General features: G+C 43.5%; 1 protein-coding gene across 2 annotated transcripts in view; it reads left to right on the top strand.

The window, feature by feature from the left end:
- Nucleotides 1-1,338: 1,338 nt before the first annotated feature.
- The window catches only part of LOC121436711 (tRNA (uracil(54)-C(5))-methyltransferase homolog), a 48,595-nt gene continuing 28,843 nt past the window's right edge, over nucleotides 1,339-21,090 (top strand). The window contains exons 1-7 of one of the 2 annotated variants that reach the window (XM_041636723.1): nucleotides 1,339-1,422; nucleotides 9,034-9,088; nucleotides 10,265-10,505; nucleotides 11,870-11,924; nucleotides 14,351-14,485; nucleotides 15,302-15,401; nucleotides 16,401-16,471. In XM_041636723.1, coding sequence (XP_041492657.1) covers nucleotides 10,285-10,505; nucleotides 11,870-11,924; nucleotides 14,351-14,485; nucleotides 15,302-15,401; nucleotides 16,401-16,471 — 582 coding nt within the window. In that variant the 5' untranslated portion in view covers nucleotides 1,339-1,422; nucleotides 9,034-9,088; nucleotides 10,265-10,284. The remainder of the gene's footprint in view (nucleotides 1,423-9,033; nucleotides 9,089-10,264; nucleotides 10,506-11,869; nucleotides 11,925-14,350; nucleotides 14,486-15,301; nucleotides 15,402-16,400; nucleotides 16,472-21,090) is intronic. The other variant, XM_041636722.1, reaches the window with a different exon arrangement.

The following is a 21,090-nucleotide window of genomic DNA, read 5'->3' on the forward strand; positions in this document are numbered from 1 at the left end:
CAAACTTGGGACAAACAGCTGAAGTGCCTATTTAACATATCCCAGTTCCCTGGCCACCAGATCCCTCGGTCCCTACTTGTTACAGGGTGTGGAAGACATACCTACCTCCTACCCTAACCTTCTCCAGCTTAGAGGCTGGGATGCCCTTCCCCTAGCTGCTCTTCACTATATAATCCAGACATTCTGGTTACCTGGCCTTTTCATCTACTCTTTACCCTCCTGGCTTCTTAGTCTGGCTTTCCTCTCTGCCTTCTCCTCAGCCCATCTCAGGGTCATGTTCACTCTGGACTCTCCCAGATGTCTCTGCCTCTGTCTATGATTTTCCTTTTATCTACGATAAACCTTCACCTCCACCATACCTAGGAGCCATCATGTCCTTCTTATTTATTTTTTCTTTAAACCACCCAAACTCAAGCAAGACAAATTTTTTTCTATTGCCACATAAAACAAAGGGGAAGAACTGTCTGAAAATTTTTCTGGCTCACTCACTTTTACCATGAGAAAGGACTTAATAAAACCACCTTGCTCCCGTTGTCCAAATCTTCCGAATCCCATATAGATGGATACCTGGAATTATTTTGAAAATGTTTTCTGCTGGATGTGTAATCCCAGAACTTGGGACCTTTACATAGTGAGTTAAAGGTCAGCCAGGGGTGCATTGTGAGACCCTGCCTCAAAAATCATCACATTTTGATTAATTGATTAATTAATCAATCAGTTCTGTATGAAGAGTCGGGGGTTCATGTGTGTGGGTGCGTATGGCGGTCAGAGAACAGCTTGCAGAAGTCCATTCTTTTCTTCTACCAGGTGGGTCAGGCTTGGCAGCAAGTTCCTCTTTGGAGGGTGAGATGGAGCTTGCTGCCAAATCTGCTGGGTTGGATTTGATCCCAGAAATCTACAGAGTAGAAAGAGAGATATGACTTTAACAAGTTGTCCTCTGACTTCCACCCATGGGTGATGGCACCCGTGAGCTAGATAAGTCTATATAGTTAAAAAAAATAGAAAAAGAAAAATAATCTTTGGGTCGAGAGGGTTCAAGTGTAGCATCGCTGGGACGGGCAATACCATTAACAAGGCGATATGAATTTCTTCAGGATTCTTTTCCTTGGCTTATATTTCATGGGGGTGGGGGGGTGGGAGGGGAGTGGGTGGGAGGGGTGGAAGGGTGGGCGGGGTCGCAGAGAGGAACTTGGAAAAAAAGTCCAGCAGTCCGCTGAGACAGGAGCACTTCCCACGAAGGGCTCTGGGGCAGTCAGCTGGATTGGGTGGTACGCTAGCTGGAGGAGGAGCCCCGCAACGCTGGGTGGAGCCGGGGCGGGCCAGCCGCGACGTCGCGCTCCAGGAAGTGACTCGCCCCTGTGACCTCCCGCCCCCAGCGCCGTCCGTCTGAGGCTTTAGTGGCCCCGAAGGAAGGAGTGGTAGGTAAGTAGTCTGGAAAACCCAGTTTTAGGAGAACTCTTCTCTGTGCCCCAGTGTCGGGTTTGGGACAGGAAGGAGGCAGACAGGGCCGGGCATGCCACTCAGGGTGGCTGTGCAAGGTCGCAGCCAGCCTGCTGTCTACCATTGCAGATCCCTCCCCCACATCCCTATCTCAGCCTTGCAACCCACCTATGGTTTGTGGGTTTGTGGTGGCGTGTCCTAGCGTCTATCTGCTAATCCACTTAGTTAAATATCCCATTGCCGTGGTAAAATACCCTGACAAAAGCAGTTTTAAGGGAGAGAGGGATTGTTAGGCTCACAGTTGCAGTTTCCAGCAATTCGTTCTGAAAAAGTCAAGACAGGAACTTGAAGCAGCTAGTCACATCCCAGCCAATGGCACAGAGACAGCGAATGCAATATATGATTCCTACCCAGCTCGCTTTCTACAGCATTCTAGTCCAGAACTGAAACTCAGAGCTAGTGCCCACAGGAAGCTGGGTCTTTCCACAGTTAACATAATCAAGACAAGCTCCTCTCACGTTGTCCACGGGCCAACCTGATCTAACCTGTCCCTCCTTGGATATCTGTCCTTGCGTGATCTCCCCCGAGGTGCAGTCTTGACAGTTAAAATGAACCATCACACACACCTTATAGACTCTTGGGGGACAGTCTTACTCAGAGAGGCCTGGTTTGGAAAGGTTGGACCAGGCTGCATGTGGTTTGCTGTGGAAAACATTAGTAAATTAATTTTTTCCTCTGCTTTAGTCAATAACCCTGGCTGGAGTCCAGTCAGTGGAAAGGCAGGCAATCAGAGTTCCTACCTGCAGGTGGGTGACTATTTTGCTCCAAGGGATCTTTGGTTCTATGAGGCTCAGACCTTTCAGATATCTCTGACTTGAACTTCTGAGCACTGGAGGTAGATTATCCACTGAAGCTCAGGAAAGTAAACATAACCCTAGTTGGTTGCTGTAAACTCTTGCATTTTCCAGTCAGTGCTTAATCCTGAGGCAAGAACCAAGACAGAAAATTTTTTTCTCACACATATCATCAGTATTTATATTTATAACAAAATAAGATACAAGAGGGAAATATTTTTTCTGGGATCAGTTGCCTTCTGTGACACTAAAACACAAAGAAAATAGAGCTAACCTTGCTTGGTTTTGCTGACTTGCCCTGAAAAGTATATTTAGCTACAGAAATTATTAACAATAAAACATTCATTACTACAAATGCTGAACAAGCTGGAACCTTCTATTTTTTTAATTTTTGTTATTTCTGAGATCATTTTTTTTTTTCCGAGACAGGGTTTCTCTGTAGCTTGGGAGCCTGTACTGGAACTAGCTCTTGTAGACCAGGCTGGCCTCAAACTCACAGAGATCCACCTACCTCTGCCTCCTGCATGCGCCACCACCACTCGAGATCAAGTTTTAATAGCCCAGGCTTGCCTCAAACTCATGAGTATCATGGTTCAGTATCTCCAGTGCTTGGATTAGAAGCACAAGGCACCATGCCCAGCTTTTTTTTTCCTTTTCCTAAATAAGTCTAAAAATTTTTATTTATTGTTTTTGAGATTAGGGTCTCACTATATATCTGACTGACCTGGCTTTGCACTTTTGATGCAGAGGTTCTTTCGTTCCCAAGGGCAAAGGCTGGAATTATAGGTATGCACACCGTGTCTGGTGCTGAGGATGGAACCCAGGCTTCCTGCATGCTAGGCAAACACTACCAATTGAGCCATATCCCCAGCCTTCATTCCTTATTCTTTACCTCCTACTTCTTCCCTAATTTCTTCTTCTCACTGGCCTTTGTCACTTCCGTATCAAATATCTACATTTCTCTCACCTTGATGATCATAGGTCACATAATTTTGATAGTACTAGGAAGGGGTTCTTGTCAGATCCTACCCTCTCCACAGACCAGCAGGCACTCATTCAGAGCGTCAGGATAGCTTGTGTCTTATTTTTTTTTAAATTTCTCATTCAACTGTATTTAGCCTCACAATACCTACCTCCTCAGTTGGTAGGTTGTAGACATTGAGGTACAGAGAAGTCCAGTGACCCAAGTGACATGCTTTGAATCATCTACTATGCGATGCACAGTCCTGAGCACCTCATGTATAGGAAACTCATTTAAGTTTTTTTTTTCCTTCGAGACAGGGCTTCTCTGTGTCCTGTCTGTCCTCTTGTAGACCAGGTTGGTCTCGAACTCACTGAAATCTGCTTGCCTCTGCCTCTTGAGTGCTGGGATTAAAGGCATGCCCTACTACTGCCATGATCAATTAATTCTTACTTGTCAGAGCCTGCTCCAACAAAGTCAGCCAGAGTTCCTGGATTGGGGGGGTCATTAAGGCTAAGGAAATGTCAGATGAAAGAAAGACAGAGAACACAGGATTGAATCAGGAGGTCTGCTTGGTGATGTCAAAGCAGCCAGAGCCCAGAGTTTATTTCAGAATTATTATTATTTTTTTTTTACAGATTAAGGGCAGAAGGCAGAACAAAGAGCTGTACAGTCAGCTACCTCCCTGCACTGTCCTTGGGAGAAAGCGTAAGCAGGTTCATGTCGCTCAGGTGAATTCTGCTAGCAGCAAGCAGTTTCTTTTTTCTACTTCTTAATAGATAATGTGTTCTTTTCTCATGGGCAAAATGCTCTTTCCATGGGCTTAATCAGATCTTTCTCACATCCCTCAAGGATGCAGGCAGAGCAGGCAAGCTTGAACTCAAATGACTTTTAAGTCAGAATTGACTCCAAATGGAAACTGAGTCACACATGGGCTCCCAAACTTACTACAGCCATGAAAGGAAGATATTATTAGTCCCATTTTTCTAGGTGGTGATCTGACATTCATTATGTCCAGAGCCACATAACTAGGGAGAAGTAGATCCTGGATTAGGATGTGGGTTCAGAGCCTGGTAACGTTTAGACAGTTTAATTTTGTTTTTGTTTTGTGTGTTGGAGTGTTTCCCTGCATGTATGTCTATGCATCACATGTTTGTGGTGCCTGTGGAGGCTAGAATGAGGTGTTGGATCCTCTGGCCGTAAGCCAGCATATGGCTATTGGGAACCAAACTCAAGTTCTCTGCTAGAGCAAGCGCTCTTAACCACTGGGCCACCTCTCCCATCCCTATTTATTTATTTATTTATTTATTTATTTATTTTTCTTTTAAACTCTGCTTGGCCCATTAGCTCTAGCCTCTTATTGGCTAGTTCTTACATATTGATCTAACCCATTTCTAATAATCTGTGTAGCCCACGAGCTGGCTTACCAGGAAAGATCTTAACCTGCATCTGTCTGGAGTGGGAGAATCATGGCGACTGCCTGACTCAGCTTCTTTCTCCTAGCATTCTGTTCTGTTTACTCTGCCTACCTAATTTTAAGTCCTATTAAAGGGCCAAGGCAGTCTCTTTATTTAACCAATGAAATTAACACAAAACAGAAGACTCTCCCCCATCATTTTTCCTTTTTTTTGTTTAAATAAAAAAGAAAGACTTTCATTTTAACATAGTAAGATTACATATAACAAAACAGTTATCAAGCAAGAATTACAGTTACAATATTTATATCTATTTTATCTTTTTTCATAACAATGGAAAACTATAATTATCTATTCATTCTTCAACTCCATCAAAGCTCCAGAAGGATATAATATTACCTAAGTAAACAAGAAATAAGAAACTTCAAACTCTAGAAATGACAGAGACATCTCGCTGCCTGGACAGTCTCCCAAAGTTCCTCTGTACCGTTGGGGCATCCATCCCATCCCTATTTAAAACTTTAAAAATAAAATTAGCTTACAGACTAGCAGGTTCCTGTTTTCATATCATGTGGGTTTTATCCCTGCCCCCCACTTCTCTCCTGTAAAGCCTCTTGTCCTTCTTTTACAGGCTCTCCTTTCTGGTTTCTTGACCTCTGTATTCCCACATAAACACACATATATTAAATATTAGAAGCTGGAGTCTACATATGAGAGAGCATGGGATGCTTGCTGGTCTTTCTGAGTCAGGGTTATCTTCCTTCCTTCCTTCCTTCCTTCCTTCCTTCCTTCCTTCCTTCCTTCCTTCCTTCCTTCCTTCCTTCCTTCCTTCCTTCTTTCCTTCCTTCCTTTTTTCCTTTTTTTCTCTTTTTCTTAGACAAGGTCTCTCTACATACATAGCCCTGGCTGCCCTGGACTCACTATGTCGACCAGGCTGGTCTTGAATTTACAGAAGTCCATCCACTTGCCTCTGCCTCCTGAGTGCGCCACCACTCTTGGCTCTCGAACTTCTTAATATATTCAAATGCCACCCGTTTTCTTGCGAATTTCATTGTTTATGGCTAATAAAATTCCGTTGTGTGTATGTAATACATTTTCATCATCCATCAGTTGATAGGTGTGTAGGTTGACTCTGTTTCCTAGTTGTGTTGACTAGAGCACAAATCATCCTGGATGTGCAGGTGTCTTTATGGTAGGTTGCAGAGTCGATTGGGTATGGGCCCAGGAAGTGAAATAGCTGAGTCTTATGGTAGTTGTATGTTTAGTGTTTTGATAAACCTGCCCACTAACTTCCATAGTAACTTCTTCAGTTTACATGCCCATCAACTGTGAATAGAGGTTCCCAGTTCCCCATATCCTTGTCAACATTTGTCGTTATTTGTTTTCTTGATGATAGCCATTCTGACTAGGGTGAAATGGAATCACGAAGTAGTTTTAATCTACATTTGTTTTCTTGTTTATTTTTGCTTTTACTTTTTTGAAGAAAGTTTTTGTGTGTTGAAGGTATTACTCCTCTGGCATATATGTGTGGCTAGCAAAGATTTTCTCATGGTGTTCTGTAGGCTGCCTCTCCATTTTGCTTTTACAGTACAGAAACTTTTTAATTTCATGAGCCTCCGCTACTCAATCATTGACTGTATTTTCTGAGCAATTAGTGTCCTGTTCCAAAAGTTTTGAACTCTGGTGAGGTTTTGAAGGGTTTTTTTTTTTTTCTGTAGTTGGTTTTGTTTTTTTTTTTCCTTTTTTTGTCTTTAAGTTTTTTCTTTTAGTTGTTTTAGGTTTTTTTGTTTGTTGTTTGTTTTGAGACAGGGTTTCTCTGTGTAACAGCCCTGGCTGTCCTGGAACTCACTCTGTAGACCAGGCTGGCCTTTGAACTCAGAGATTCACCCATCTCTGCCTCCCAAGTTCTGGGATTAAAGGTGTGGACCACCACCATCCAGCTGGTTTTAAGTTTCACGAATGAGATTCTTGATTCATTTGGAGTTTTCTGCAGGGTTAGAGGTAAGGATCTAGTTTCATTTTTCTGTACATAGCTACCCAGTTTTTCCAGTGCTGCTTGTTGAAGACTTTCTTTTTGCAGTGGTAAGAACTGAACTAATGACTTGCCTGTCACTGTCCCTTTTTTATTTCCTTTTTTTCCCCTGATGATAGGAATTGAATCCAAGGCCTTGTACATACTAGTCAAGCACACTACCATTAAGCTAGGTCATCCCACCTTTTAAAGCCTCTATTCTTTTTTCAATTTTAGATTTATTTATTTTATATATATGAGCATTTTGTCTGCATGCATGTATGTGTGTCCCAAGCATGCCTGATGATCAGTGTGGTCAGAAGAAGGCACTGGATCCCCTGAAACTGAAGTTTAGATGGATTTGAGCCACCATGTGAGTGCTCGGAATGAAACCTAGGTACTCTAGAAAAGCAACAGGTGCTTTTAACTACAGATATCTCTCCAGCCCCCAAACCTATGTTCTTAAATATGACAACTCATTGCCTCTTATGGGTGTCTATTATTTACATCTGAACTGTGGATCAGCTTAAATATATCTTGTCAGACATTTGAAATTTTCCTCCCAAACTCAAATAAGGCCATCCTGACAAAGTCTATGGCAGAGGTTGATGCTGAAGGTGTAGTGGGAGGCTGCTTGTTGGTTCCCAGCCACCCGGCTAGCTTAGACCCAAAATAATCACACAGAAACTGTATTATTTAAATCACTGCTTGGCCCATTAGCTTCGTATTGGACAACTCTTACATATTAATTTAACCCATTTCTATTAATCTGTGTATCGCCATAGGACAGTGGCTTACTGGCTAACGTTCCCAGCATCTGTCTCCGGCTCCACTGCTGCTTCTCTCTGACTCTGCCCTTCTTTCTTCCAGCATACAGCCTAGCTTTTCCCGCCTAGTTCTGTTCTTCCCTGCCATAGGCTCAAAGCAGTTCTTTATTCATTAACCAAAAAAAGCAACACACAGACAAAAGGACCTCCCACACCTTGAAGGTAACTTCATAGCAGTCCATAGATTATGCCAAGTTTGTTTACATGTTATGTGACACTTCAGAACAGTGATCAGCTAGGCATGGTGACACAGGCTTCTAGTCCCAGCTACTCAAGAGGTTAAGGCAGGAGAATGAAAAGTTCAAGGCCTACCTGAGCTACACAGTGAGTTCAAGGCAAGCCTGGGAAACTTAGTAAAAAGAAAGCTGGTGATACAGCATTGTGGCAGGGTGCTTGCCTAGCATAGATAGTAGGATCAGTCTCCAGTCCTGTGAGAAAAGACAGAAAAAGGAAAGATGTTTATGGAGCAAGGCTAGGTAACTTGTCGTGTTTGCTTTCTGTTGCCATGGGAAATGCCAAGACCAAGAACAGCTTGGGGAGGAAAAGGTTTGTTTTAGCTTGTAGCTTATTGTCCATCACTGAGGGAAGTCAGGGCAGAACCTCAAGGAAGGAACGGAAACAGAGGCCTTCCAATGGCTTGTCAGCTTGCTTTCTTTTTCTTGTTTTTCTTCTTTTTTTTGTTGTTTGTTTTTTGAGACAGGGTTTCTCTGTGTGGCTTTGGAGCCTGTCCTGTAACTCACTCTGTAGACCAGGCTGGCCTCGAACTCACAGAGATCTGCCTCCCTCCCGAGTGCTAGTATTAAAGGTGTGTACCCTCACCGTTTGCCTGGCTAGCTTGCTTTCTTTTACAACCCAATACCACCTACCCAGCAGTGGCACCACCCCCACTCCCACATCAATCAGCAATCGAGAAAATGCTCCACAGCTTTGCCAGTCCGATGGAGGCATTTTCTTAATTGAGACTCCACTTCCCAGATGACCCTAGCTGTGTCACGTTGTCACAAAAACTAATGAGCGCACAACCTTAAGGGAACCAGACCGAAGGAAAGTCCTGTAATGGAGGAAGAGGGGTTCCCTCTCAGAATACTCTCATCCAGGCACTGACAGGTACAGGGCCTAACATTGTGCTCTGAGAGTCACATTGCTTAACCCTTCTAGAAAGTGTTTCAAAGTTGTCCTCAGAGTCATTGGTACGATTCCTTTCTGGTGCCTTCTATCTGCATTGCCTCCCCCATTCCATTCCATGATATCCTCAAATGCATTTTGACAGTAATAACACCGAAGAGCTTTTGCAGCTACTGGGCACTGTGCTTAGAACTTTCCAGACGTCATCTCTCTTTAATCTTCAGTCGAGTACTTTTTATGTAGTGTGTGGCATTGGATTTAGGGCCCTGTACCGGCTGGGCAAGTGTTCTATCATTGATCTACTCTCCAGAGGTACATTTTATTTTTATTAATTCTCTTTACTTAGCTCTTATAGCTACTATATGAAGTAGGTACCATTATCATTTTCTCTGTTTTACAGATGAAAGAAGAGGAATGTCAGAGGAATGACTGACCTGCTAGAAGCCATCTAGCTAGTAAGTGTTAGAGCCAGCAGCCAGCCCAAGCCCATTCTAGCATCCTGCACTCCGTCCTGAAAGCCCAAAGCTTTCATTTGTCCCTGCTGTCTGGTTCTACCCATTGCCTTCTTTCCCTTTGGTGCCTCAGACTTCCTGGCTGTGTCAGTTCCTGCATCACAGACCTATCCCTTGGCTTCTATAGCTCCCTAGGTGCTGCATCTCCTTCCTTTTTATTCTTTGCCTATTTTATCTTCCTATCTCCCTTTCTTTCCCCCTTCTCCCCATCCTCCTTTCTTTTATCCTTTCCTTCTTTGTCAGGATCTGATTGTGCATCTCTGGCTATCTAGAACTCACCCACTATCTAGCCCAAGCTGGCTTGCCTCTGCCTCCTGAGCAGAGGCTCTGGTTACAGATGTGCCACCACCTGCCTTTCCTGGTCCCTCTTCTAAGTCAACAGCTAGGCCTTAGCCAAAGTTGGTTGTTTCAACATTGCACATGAGACTTTGGGTGATTGCTCAGGTAGCTAATGGTCTCCCTCACTCATATACTGGTTGCTTTGGAAGCTGCTCGATTGTACTTCCTGCCTGCTCAAGTAATATTATCTCCCTTCTCAGGCCTTCGATGGGATTGAAGATTAGATAGTTGTACTTACTGTTCTCTTATGATCTAGTTAAGCCATTTTCTATACAAGACTTAGACTCCATAGTATAGAATGTTTATTAAAACATTTAGCATACATTCCTTGCTTAATATTGTTTATGCTGGTTGTAATTCTAATTATACTTGATATCTGTTCCTAATGTATATAGTTTTGTATTGGGTTTGAAACTCTCTTATATAAACAGAAGGGGAGGTGCTGTGGGAGCACATTCTGCTCCTTCAGCCAATAGCCTTTAAGACCACTTGGTTGTGGTCTCTGATACTGTAAAAGCAGCTTAAAGTGTATGCTCACTGCTCACTCTCTTGCTTCCGGCTCCCACTTCAGGCTGCTAGACTCTGTTCCTGTTCATGCAGAGGACTGTTATTTAGGACAGTGATCTGTAAGTTTTCCCTTAAATAAATAACCCTTTTATTATCCATAATTCTGAACTGGCGTGGGATTATATTGTGATTTCAGTCATCAGGGCTTGATGAATTGTGCCTCTATATCCACCTTTCAGTGGGTGAATTTCAGTGTGTGTCTTTGATTGGCAGGCGTCAAGAGAGAAGTCAGAATGCACAACCCAAGATTACTCCTTTCCAGAGTGGGTTTCTTCTCCAAACCAGGACCGCTTCCTTGGTATGCTGCAAATGCACCAGGTTTGTCACAGTCCTTTTTGGGCAGAGCACATAAGGGAAATTTCATCAATGGGATAATTAAGAAGCATCCAAGCCGACAAAACCATCAGAAGAAACAAAGGCATTTCAGATCACTAGATGACTCCTGGCAGGAGAGGTAAGACTCAAGCTGATGGCATTTGTTTTCAGCAAGTCAGAATCCCTGGGTCCACTGGAATTCTGTATTGCTAATCTGACTAATATAGCACTATGACAATTCATGAGGGTACTTGAAGTAGTGTGATCAGGGCAATCTTAAGGACTTGTGAAGGATAGTAATGAAACTACTTTGGGAACTAGTAGGGAATATTCTTGTCTTAGAGTACATCTTTGTCAAAAAGGAGGTCTTAAATTAAGAACTGGCCTGGGTCTGAAAAAGCCTGGGATAAAACCAGACTCGCTGAACATAGCGGACAATGAGGACTACTGAGAACTCAAGAACAGTGGCAATGGGTTTTTGATCCTACTGCACGTACTGGCTTTGTGGGAGTCTAGGCAGTTTGGATGCTCACCTTACTAGACCTGGATGGAGGTGGGTGGTCCTTGGACTTCCCACAGGGCAGGGAACCCTGATTGCTCTTTGGGCTGATGAGGGAGGGGGACTTGATTGGAGGAGGGGGAGGGAAATGGGAGGCGGTGGCGGGGAGGAGGCAGAAATCTTTAATAAATAAAAAAAAGAATAAAAAAAAGAACTTGCTTTAAAGAAGGTCTGTGGAAGCGAGCTTGGTGGTACATACTTGAAACTGCAACAATCAGGAGGTGGAGGCAGGAAGATTCAGAGTTATCCTGAGCAAGTTTGAGGCAAGCCTGGGATACATGAAGTCCTGTCTTCAAAACCAAAGTAAAATGAAAATAAAATAAAACAATTTAAAAACTAAGAAAATAAAAATCAAAATACTATTCAAGGCATTCTGGTTCATGCCTTTTATCTCAGTGCTTGGGCCGCAGAAGCAGTGGGTGAGTTCGAGACTAGCCTGGTATACATATATTGATAGACCAACCAGAGCTACATAGTGAGACTTTGTCTCAGAGATGGGGGGAGTTGGGTAGGGAGAGAGAAGAAAAATTACTACATTGATTGGGCATGAATAGTCCTGTTAGAGCTAAACAAGCACTAATATACATCATTTTATGCAACAAATGTATTTTTGGAGTCAAATTATATTTTTAAATTATTAAGGAGGTAAGCTTTTTAGAGACTCCTAGAAGTAAAAGCTTTTGGTAATATGACTAATTACCACTTGATAAATCTGGATTTTTCTTATATTGAATTTGCCCATCTGTTCAGCTTTGGTAAGTAGTAGCATCACCCAAATGGGCTCTTCTCCCAGACTCCCATCTCCTTAGGAGAATGAGAGTCAGTTGTAGCTTCTGAATTGATAAGTTAACCATCAGAGACTGGTGGCAGGAAGTACTTATGCATAGTAGGCGCTCAGCACATATTTAGATCATGAATGGCATGTCTGAATTATTTTATTCAAGGCTGGCTGACGTTGTGACTCCGCTCTGGAGGCTGAGCTATGAAGAACAGCTCAAGGTAGGTGTCAGGCTTGAGCCTTCTCCCCCTATTCCTGCTGCAGAATGGCAGTAGACTTACCCAAAACCTGATTGGAGAGTTCAGTCCAGTTGCCCTACGTGCCTTTTTGTGGTTTGTTTGTTTGTTTTGAAACAAAGTGTCATGTAGCCCAGGCTGGTCTCCATCTCATTCTGTAACTAAGGATGACCTCAAACCTTTTACTTCTCCTGCCTCCTGGATTACAGGAGTGCACCATCCCACTTACTTTATACCAATCACGGGCTTAAACCCAGGCTTTTACAAATGCTAGACAAGCCCTGTGTCAAGGAAACCATGTTCCCAGCCTACCCTGAAGGTCTTTAAAACTGGTGTGCTAATGACTCTGACCGTTGAACTTTAGGCTAGTTATTGCTTCTAAACTCTAGAGCCATATTTCCAATTGCTGATGCTCTTCTTTGCTTTTCTTGTCATTCTTGTGTGTAAGAGTAATAATATGGTCAAATTTCCCAACATGGGAGCCGCCAGTCACATATGTTTGTTTAAATTTAAGTATAGTCAATTTTTCATAATGCTTGCTTTGAAAACAAATTTGTTCCAGTGGATTGATGTATTAGAGAACAATTTGAGCATAATGCAGATTTCTTTTTCGCCAGGAGCGATTTTGTTCATGAGAAGTGCTAGGTGAAAGAAGGAACTTGCACCTGGTTGAACTGGGTGGTATACTAATACATAAAATGTATATGCATATAGCTCAGCCATCTACTGTTCTCTCAGTTCTTTGAGGGTGGTGAGGACCATACCTAGTCAATGCTGATGATCAAATACTCCACCCAGTGTACTTTTGTTCCTCATACTATTCCCTAAGTAGTGATTCTTTTGGCACTGGCTTCCATAAATAAATCTTAGGTCTTTAGGGGAAAATTCTAGACTTGTTGTCATGTTCTTTCTTTTCACAAATTTTGAAGGTTTACTTGTTATTTTATATGTATGAGTATTTTGCCTACTTGTGTATGTGTGTACTATGTTCATGCTTGGTGCCTCAGAGGTCAGAGGGCATCAGATCCCCTTGGGCTAGAGTTACAGACAGTTGTTAGTTACCATGTAGGTTCTGGGAATTGAACCAGGGTCCTCTGCAGGAAAAACAGGTGCTCTTAACTGTTAGCCAACTCACCAGCCCCATATTCTTATGTTGTTTTAGTCATTTGACATGCCTAAAATGATGCTGCTCTTGTCACATCCCATGTTGCAAAGTACAAGAGTGTTTGTATGTGTACACACACACACACACACCACTCTTACATACACTCAGCTATAAGGATGACAATATAAAGCTTGGCATGGTGGCACACACCTTTAATCCCAATACTTGGCAGGCAGAGATAGGTGGCTCTTGAGCTGGAGGTAAGCCCAGTTCCATAATGAGTTCCACGCCAGCCAGGACTACATGGTGAAACGCTTAAGGAAAGAAAGACCAGGGCAACTGGAGAGATGGCTCCGTACTTAAGAGCACTTGTTGCTCTTCCAGAGGCCCCGGGCTTAATCCCTAGCCCCCACATGGCAGCTCACAACCCTCTGTAACTTGCTTCCAAGGAATCTGGCACCTTCTGGCCTCCATGGGCACCATACACACACATAGTGCATAGAAGTACATGCAGGCAAAACACCCAGACACAAGAAAATAAAAAGTAAACTTGAAAAATCTGAAAGAACTAAAAGTAGAGAATGACAGAAAGAAAGCAGAACCATCAACCAAGGCTCAGAGAGCAAGGCATCCTAACAGCATCCCTGGGAATCTGGAGAAGTCAGGTGATGGCTGTGACTAGTAGAACTGAGAACACAAGGGCAGAGAGGTCAGGTACGGAGAACAGGACCAGTAGGAACAGAACATGCAGTGACATTAAAGAAAATTGAATTCAAGGCGGTTGGTGCAGAGCTTGAGGACAAGGTTGAGCAGGGCTGCTCTGAAGTGCTGTCATTAAGCTCTCATCCCTCCCTCTGCTTTTGTCTCTGAAGGCTGCTTACCCATGTGAACTACCTGAGGCAGTTTAGAACATTGCGTGCCCAACCTTATCTCTCCTGTGAGCCCTTCCTTAGCCTCACCAAGCACTGCACATTTCAAGTGCTCTAGCCACACGTGACTAATGGCTACTGTGTGTGGAGAACACAGCAGAGACAGAACATTTCCATTATAGGACGATCTACTGGGCAGCACTGACATATACTTTAAGTGTTTAATCTTAAAGGTCAGATGAAAAGATGAGCTCACACAGAACTCCCTCTTGACCTTTCCTTGGCATCTTATTAAGTCTTTGCCTGTGCTAGATTTCCTGCTTCTCTTATCTGCTAAGCGCATAACCCAAGCATCTTGGAGAGATCCTCTTTTGTCTCTTCTTTGCAGTGAAAATACAAAATGCTTCGCTGTATTGCTTATATTCTTTCTGTTGCAGGTGAAATTTGAAGCTCAGAAGACAATTTTACAAAGACTAGAGTCTTACCTGCAGTTCCTCCATGGAGTCCATGGAACAGTGGCCTCCCCTCATTCAGAGGGGCTGCATTGTCACCTCCATCCTATTATACCTTCTGTAAGTCCCCACCTCCCTAATTATTACCTGCTGTGGCCTTGGAATGGCTAATGGTATCAATAATAGTCACAGGGCACTTGCTGGGGCGGGTGATTACCCTGCATCATTTTCTCATTCTTCTGTTTACAATGGCCCAGAGGGATAGATAGGTACTGTCATTTTGTAAATGAAGCTATCAGAGAACACAGAGACCGGGCAGTTTACCTAGGGCACACATCTTCAAAGTGTCAGAACTAATGTTTACATATTCTGGACTGTCTGATACAGAGCCCACTTTATCAGCCACTAGCCTGCTAGCTCCTTAGGCAGATTCCAGGCTTCAAAAACCTTCCTAACAGTGCTTCCAAATAGCAGAATTTCATTTATGGCAGAAGTTGGCATGCCATGTCGCTTAGACCAAATCTGTCATTCTGTATTACAGCCTAACCCACCTGTTTGTGTCTGTGGCTGCTTTCAAGGTTACAGTGTCACCATGGAGTAGTTATGACAGATGTCATATGTCCTGCAAAGCTTAAACTATTCCAGCTCTTGACAGGTCACTTTTGCTAGCTCCTGCTTTATGGCAAGATTGAAATTCCTTTTTCTTTCTCAGAGTAGCAAGGAAACGTTATTGAAAAGCAAATCGACAGCACAGATGAGAAATATGCTGTCAAGAGTGTTTGGATCATTTCAGCCACAGGCTTTCCCATGTACCACACCTTCCAAGTCAGCAACATTGGTCCCCATTCAGTGGACATGGCTGTGTTCTCTTTCTTATTGTCCTCTTTGATTTTGTCTGATCTCCTGTTCTCCTTTCTTCCCTTCTGTCCTTGCCAGCCCATCATCAATGGCTACCGAAATAAGTCCACCTTCTCTGTGAACCGGGGCCCCGACGGCAATCCAAAGACTGTGGGGTACTACCTAGGAACTTGGAGAGGTCAGTTGAAAAGAAAGCAAAGCAAATCAAAACAAAACAAAACAGACAAAAAATACAAAACAATCATGGAGAGGGATGAGGAGGGCACAGATAACAGTGTCAATAGGAGTGGAACACACAAAGACCCTAAAGCCAGCTGACTTGGATGCAGCTCATGGCCGCAAGGTTGGTCTGGGCTAATTTCTGATCATTACAACAGTGATAGATATCACTGCCCTTGCCTATACTGCCTCTAAATGCAATTTCTCAGATATCCCAGTGAGGGCTTAGAGTAAATGTTTTTGTTAGCACTGCTGCCACCTCATCATTGTCATTGCAATGCTTATTTTTGCTCCTGTCCATATTGGGAGCAGTGCCCTCATTGTTTGTGAGTCGCTCTCAATCCCCATCCTCATAGACCTAAAAAACTAGCGCTTTCTGTGCTGAATCCGTTGTAAAGAATTGGAAGGAAAACGGGGTACACATGAGGGAAATGACAGTGGCATTTTCTGAGACTCAGTTCCTTCATCCATTCCCAGATTCTACCCCTGAGCTTTTCATTTGCCCATTTTCAATAAACCAAGTCAAAGCCCTATCATTTGATATTAGTCACACTGCTTAATATCCATATGCCTTGAACTACAGTTCATTAGGACAAGCAACGCATTTGGCTTTTCCCTTCATGTGCTGAATTAAATGACTTTTTGACGTCAGTGTTCTATTATTCAGTAATAGATAAACAAAACCCGTTACATTTTGTTTCCCTCTTAGAAACTGAACAGAAAGCAAATATCGTTACAAGGTACACTCATGGTATGAGAGGGAGCATTCAGGACAAGCTCCTTTAAAAACTAGCTGATGAATAGCTAAACCAGGGAACAATTATGTTTTCTCTGAAAAAATAGCTGTCTACTTGAATTAGGCCTTTTGCTTCTTTGTATCAACATATGCCTCCCAAAGGAGGGACGCTGCTGGGTTAGGATGAAAACCATATAAATAAATCATCTTTTCTTCACGTAGATGGGAATGTTGTCTGCGTACCTTGTAGCCATCTGAAAAACATCCCAGAGAAACACAATCAAGTGGCTCAGGTAAAAATGAACAAGGGCTAGTGGAAGATGACCTGGGGAAGGTAATTGTAGTCTCAAACTGCACGTCAGTGACATTTTAATATGAGTGCCTGCCGTGTGACTGCTGGAGGAAAGGAGGGGCCCTGTGCTGAAAGCCTACCTCTTAATGTGGGCAGAACATTGTTCCGGGGACGGTAGAGAGTGGGAGGCGGAACTGAACTGTTGTTGTTACTGGAAATGTCAAGGGGTCCAGGGACTCTGGGAGCTGGGAATTAACAGGAAAGCGGTACTGCTGAGACCACTGTGTTGAGTCAGGTGTTCAAAATATTTGAAAGGTTAATGCTTTTAGCAGAACAAAGAAATACCATGGGAGCGGGAGGCTTGGCGGTGAGGCATTCATCATGAGGCTGAGCTGGGGACTGCCTGTTTAGCATTGATGAGGACCTGCCTTTGATTCCTGGCACCACAAAAACCCAAATTTCTCATGGGATTGACCCCTGAGACATTTCTGAGTCTGTCCATTTTGCGGGCCCACTTCTGGTGCCTACTGTGTCTGAGGCAGTCTACCTGGAGAGGGGTGACAGTGGTGACTCCATTTAAATGATGCCTGTGCTCGTGGATCTGAACAGCAAAAGGCCGAAGCCTCAAGCTAGGCTCCCAGATGGCTCTCTTCCCCCCTTCATTCTTACCAGCGCCTACCATTTTAATGCTTCTTGCCTCTGACATAGGGGTGCTACTTTTTCATGGGACACATGATAGCTTTCGGAACGCCCCATCTAGGACACAGCTGTTTTTGTAGAGTCATTTTCTACAATGCCCATGCCATTCAGAATCACCTTCTTGTCCTATTTTTGTGGGGGATTTTTCTATTTCATTACATTTATTTATGTGCTTGGTGTGTGTGTGTATATGTGTGCCATATGCGCTGTACGTGTGTGCTGTGGTATAGTTGGGGAGGTCAGAGGACAAGAATCTCATGCATCAACCTCAAGTTGTCAATGTTGGTGGCAAGCACTCTTCCAGTGACCACATCACTGGCCTCTTGTTGTCACTGGCTTCTTGTTAGTGATTATTCCAAACACTTACCTTTCTTTGCATTTTTTAAAAAGAAAAACTATCTTTTCTCATTTTGCATACCAATCCCAGTTCCCACTCTCTCTCCTCCTCCCATTCCCTTCACCTTCTCCCCCACCCCACCCACATCCACTCCTTAGAGAGGGTAAAGCACATTGCTTTGAGAAAGGTCCAAGCCCTCTCTACTATATCCAGGCTGAACAAGGTATCCTTCCAAAGAGAATGGGTTCCAAAAAAATCAGTAGAAGCAGCAGGGGCAAATCCTGGTGCCACAGCCAGTGGCCCCTCAGTTGGCCCCAGCCATACAACTGTCACCCACATTTAGAGGGACTAGTTTGGTCCTATGCTGGTTCCTTCCCTGTCCAGCTAGAGTTGGTGTGCTCCCATTAGCTCAGGTAGACTGTTTCAGTGGGTGTCCCCAGCATGGTCTTGACCTCTTTGCTCATATTCCCATTCCTCCCACTCTTCAGCTGGACTTTAGGATCTCAGGCCAGTGCTCCAATGCAGGTCTCTGCCTCTGTTTCCATCAGTTGCTGGATGAAGGTTCTATGGTGACATTTAAGATAGTCAGCAGTCTGACTACAGGGCAAGGCCAGCTCTGGCACCCTCAGCTTTATGGCTTAGCATCTTATCTGGGCTCATCCTTGTGGATTCCTGGGAATTTCTCTAGTGTCAGGTTTCTTGCTAGCTCCATAATGGCTCCCTCACAATCAAAATATCTTTTTCCTTGCTCTCCATCTCTGTCCTTCCCCCATCTCAACTATCCTGTTCCCTTACCCATCCTCTTTTCCCCTCCTCTTCCCCTTCCACCCTCCCTTCTCCCATTACCCCAAGGCTCCCAATTTTCTCAAGAGATCTTGTCTATTTCCCCTTCCAGGGGGATCTATATTTGTTTCTCTTAGGGTTCACCTTGTTACTTAGCTTCTCTAGGGTCGTGGACTGCAGGCGCATTATTCTTTACTTTACAACTAGTATCCACTTATTTAGTACCTTTACCTTTGGCTTTGGAAGATTAACATAAAGAGCTCTCAGAAGCAAATTCCTTTGCCTGTTTTCCATCTACAAACGTCACTGAAGTCTTTACTTCTCTTTACTTCTTTACTTCTATTACACTCTTTACTTCTGTCTAAGTGAAAGATACAGTTCTTTCCCCTTGTCCCATAAAGGCTCATGCTTTTCTTTGTTTGGACTCATTCCTGCTTCTTAGGTCCCCTGTCCTTCATTGCACACCCCTTCTCCTGTTTCTTTGGCCATCCCCACCTCATAGCTCTTTTTGCTTCATGGTATGATTAATATTTCCCACCTTTAAGACATTCTAATGGTTCTTACTTATGTCTTGAACACTCTACTGAAACTGATCTTGCCCAAGCCATCAGTGAACTCAGTTTTGTCAAAGACCATATAAGCTTTCTGCCCTTAGCTTATTACTCTTGTTGTCTCTTCCTTTAGCACTGTATCTGTCTTATTCTATTTTCTCTCTGGAAACACTGCTTTCATTTGGTTTGTGATACCTATTCTCTGATGGCTTTCCTCCTAACTTTTTTTCTAAATACTTATTTTATGTGTGTGTGTGTGTGTGTGTGTGTGTGTGCGCGCGCGTGCGCACATGCCATTTGTGTGCAGGTGCTTGCAAACGCTCCCCTGGAGCTACCTGATGTGGGTGTTGGGAACTGAACATGGGTCCTCTGGAAGGACAACAAGCTCTTTTAACCCGTGAGCCATCTCTCCAGCCCGAACTTTCCTCCTGCCTTGTTGACTACTTCTTAGTCATTCTCATGGGATTTGTTTTTTTTTTTTTTTTTAGAGGAGGGTACACCTCATGTCCTTGACTCGGACTGTGCATGCTCTCTCTCTCATAATTCTTCTTTCTAATGATTTTATTCATTTCATGTGCATTCCCTGCATGTGTGTCTGTGTGAGGGTGTCAGATCCCCTGGAACTGGAGTTACAGACAGTTGTGAGCCGTTATATGGGTGCTGGGAATTGAGTCCAGGTCCTCTGGAAGAGAAGCCAGTATTCTTAACCTCTGAGCCATCTCTCCAACCCTCTCATGGGATTTTTTTTTAAAAAATCAATTCTTTCTTATTATCATTGTTGGTGTCCCAGAGGACTCTATATTAGGCCTTCTTCTTTCTGAATATATTCTTGGGAGTTAGCATCCAATCTTAACTGGTGCCTTAAATAGATGCTTAATAAATGGATAGCTGTTACCTTGTATTTACATTATATAGCTGTTTTAAGCTTGAGGAACTTCCCAGAGACTGCTGAACATCCTTAAAAAGCCATTAATTGGAGATTTTGGAATCAGGGTTGTCCTAATCTGGTCTTCTCAACGTCTGTGCTGTTGCTGTTTTGTGTTGTGTTTATTTTCTCTTGTGAGGGGCCATTAGGTCCATTGTATCATGATTAGCAGTGGCTGTAGTGTCCCATCTACTAGGTACCATTAGTTGATAATAACCAGAATTGCTTCCACTGTCCCCTGGTGAACACAATTTCCTCATGCTGATAACCATGGTCCTATACTAAGCGCATCCTCTTATTTTCCCAAATGTTTCTTCCACAGTTTAGTTATTGGCATTCTAGTGGACTAGAAACTTACGTCATCTTAGTTCCTGTCTCAGTTTTCCCTTCCTCTTTGACAGCTAACCCATCTCCAAGTCTTTGCTTGTTTTACTATTGTAGAAATATCTTGAACCTACCCAGTTCTACACTTGAGTTCAAATGACCATTCTCTGTCATCTGGGCAATTGTAGCACGGATTCTAATTGGTCTTAATAAATAAAACTTCATGTCAGATATTAGGCAGTGAAAGCTGAGGGATCAGAGAAGCAGTGTGGCCAGCCACTAGGGAGACCTTTTACTTTTACCAATGTTCAGACCAAAGGGCTGGTCCTGTCCTCAGACTGCCTCCTCAGAATGGTGTTTGGTGGAGACAGTTGCAGTCTGAGGATGCTGCTGAGCATTGGTAGAAGTAAAAGATTTCTCTAGTGGCTGGCCACACTGCTTCTCCGATCCTTCAGCTTTCACAGCCTAATATCTGACTCCGAGTTCTATTTATTAAGACCAGTTAGAATTCGTGCTACAGACTTCTACTTTAATGTCTGCACTCGTCTCCCTGGCTTCTTTTCTCATTGCATTCTCCTCCACTCAGAGTCCCGCCGTCTGTAAACTGAAAATAGCATAGTGCCATTCTCCTGCTAAAAGCTCTACGTGGTTGCCTGGTCATTTTATATCTTTTTTTAAAATTACCCTGTTTGTATTTGTATGTGTGTGTTTGTGTATGCATGCACACACAGGCCGTGGCACGCATGTGGAGATCGGAGGACAGCTTCCTAGAGTTAATTCTCTCCTTCCACCATATGGGTCCCAGTGATCCAGCTCAGGCTGCCAGCATTGGCAGTAAGTGCCTTTATTCACTGAGCCATCTTGCCTGCCCTGTCTAGTATCTTTTAGAATGAAAGTTTAAATTCTTTACCCTTCCACTTTCGGGTCCTCATGGCAAGGTTCCCAGCCTTATCTTTTGCCCTATGCCTGCCTGTTTTCTTCTCTCCATTTATACTGAACCC

This window comes from Microtus oregoni, unplaced genomic scaffold (assembly GCF_018167655.1).
Source record: "Microtus oregoni isolate MIOR12 unplaced genomic scaffold, Mior012 000050F_002, whole genome shotgun sequence".
Lineage (NCBI taxonomy): Eukaryota > Metazoa > Chordata > Mammalia > Rodentia > Cricetidae > Microtus > Microtus oregoni.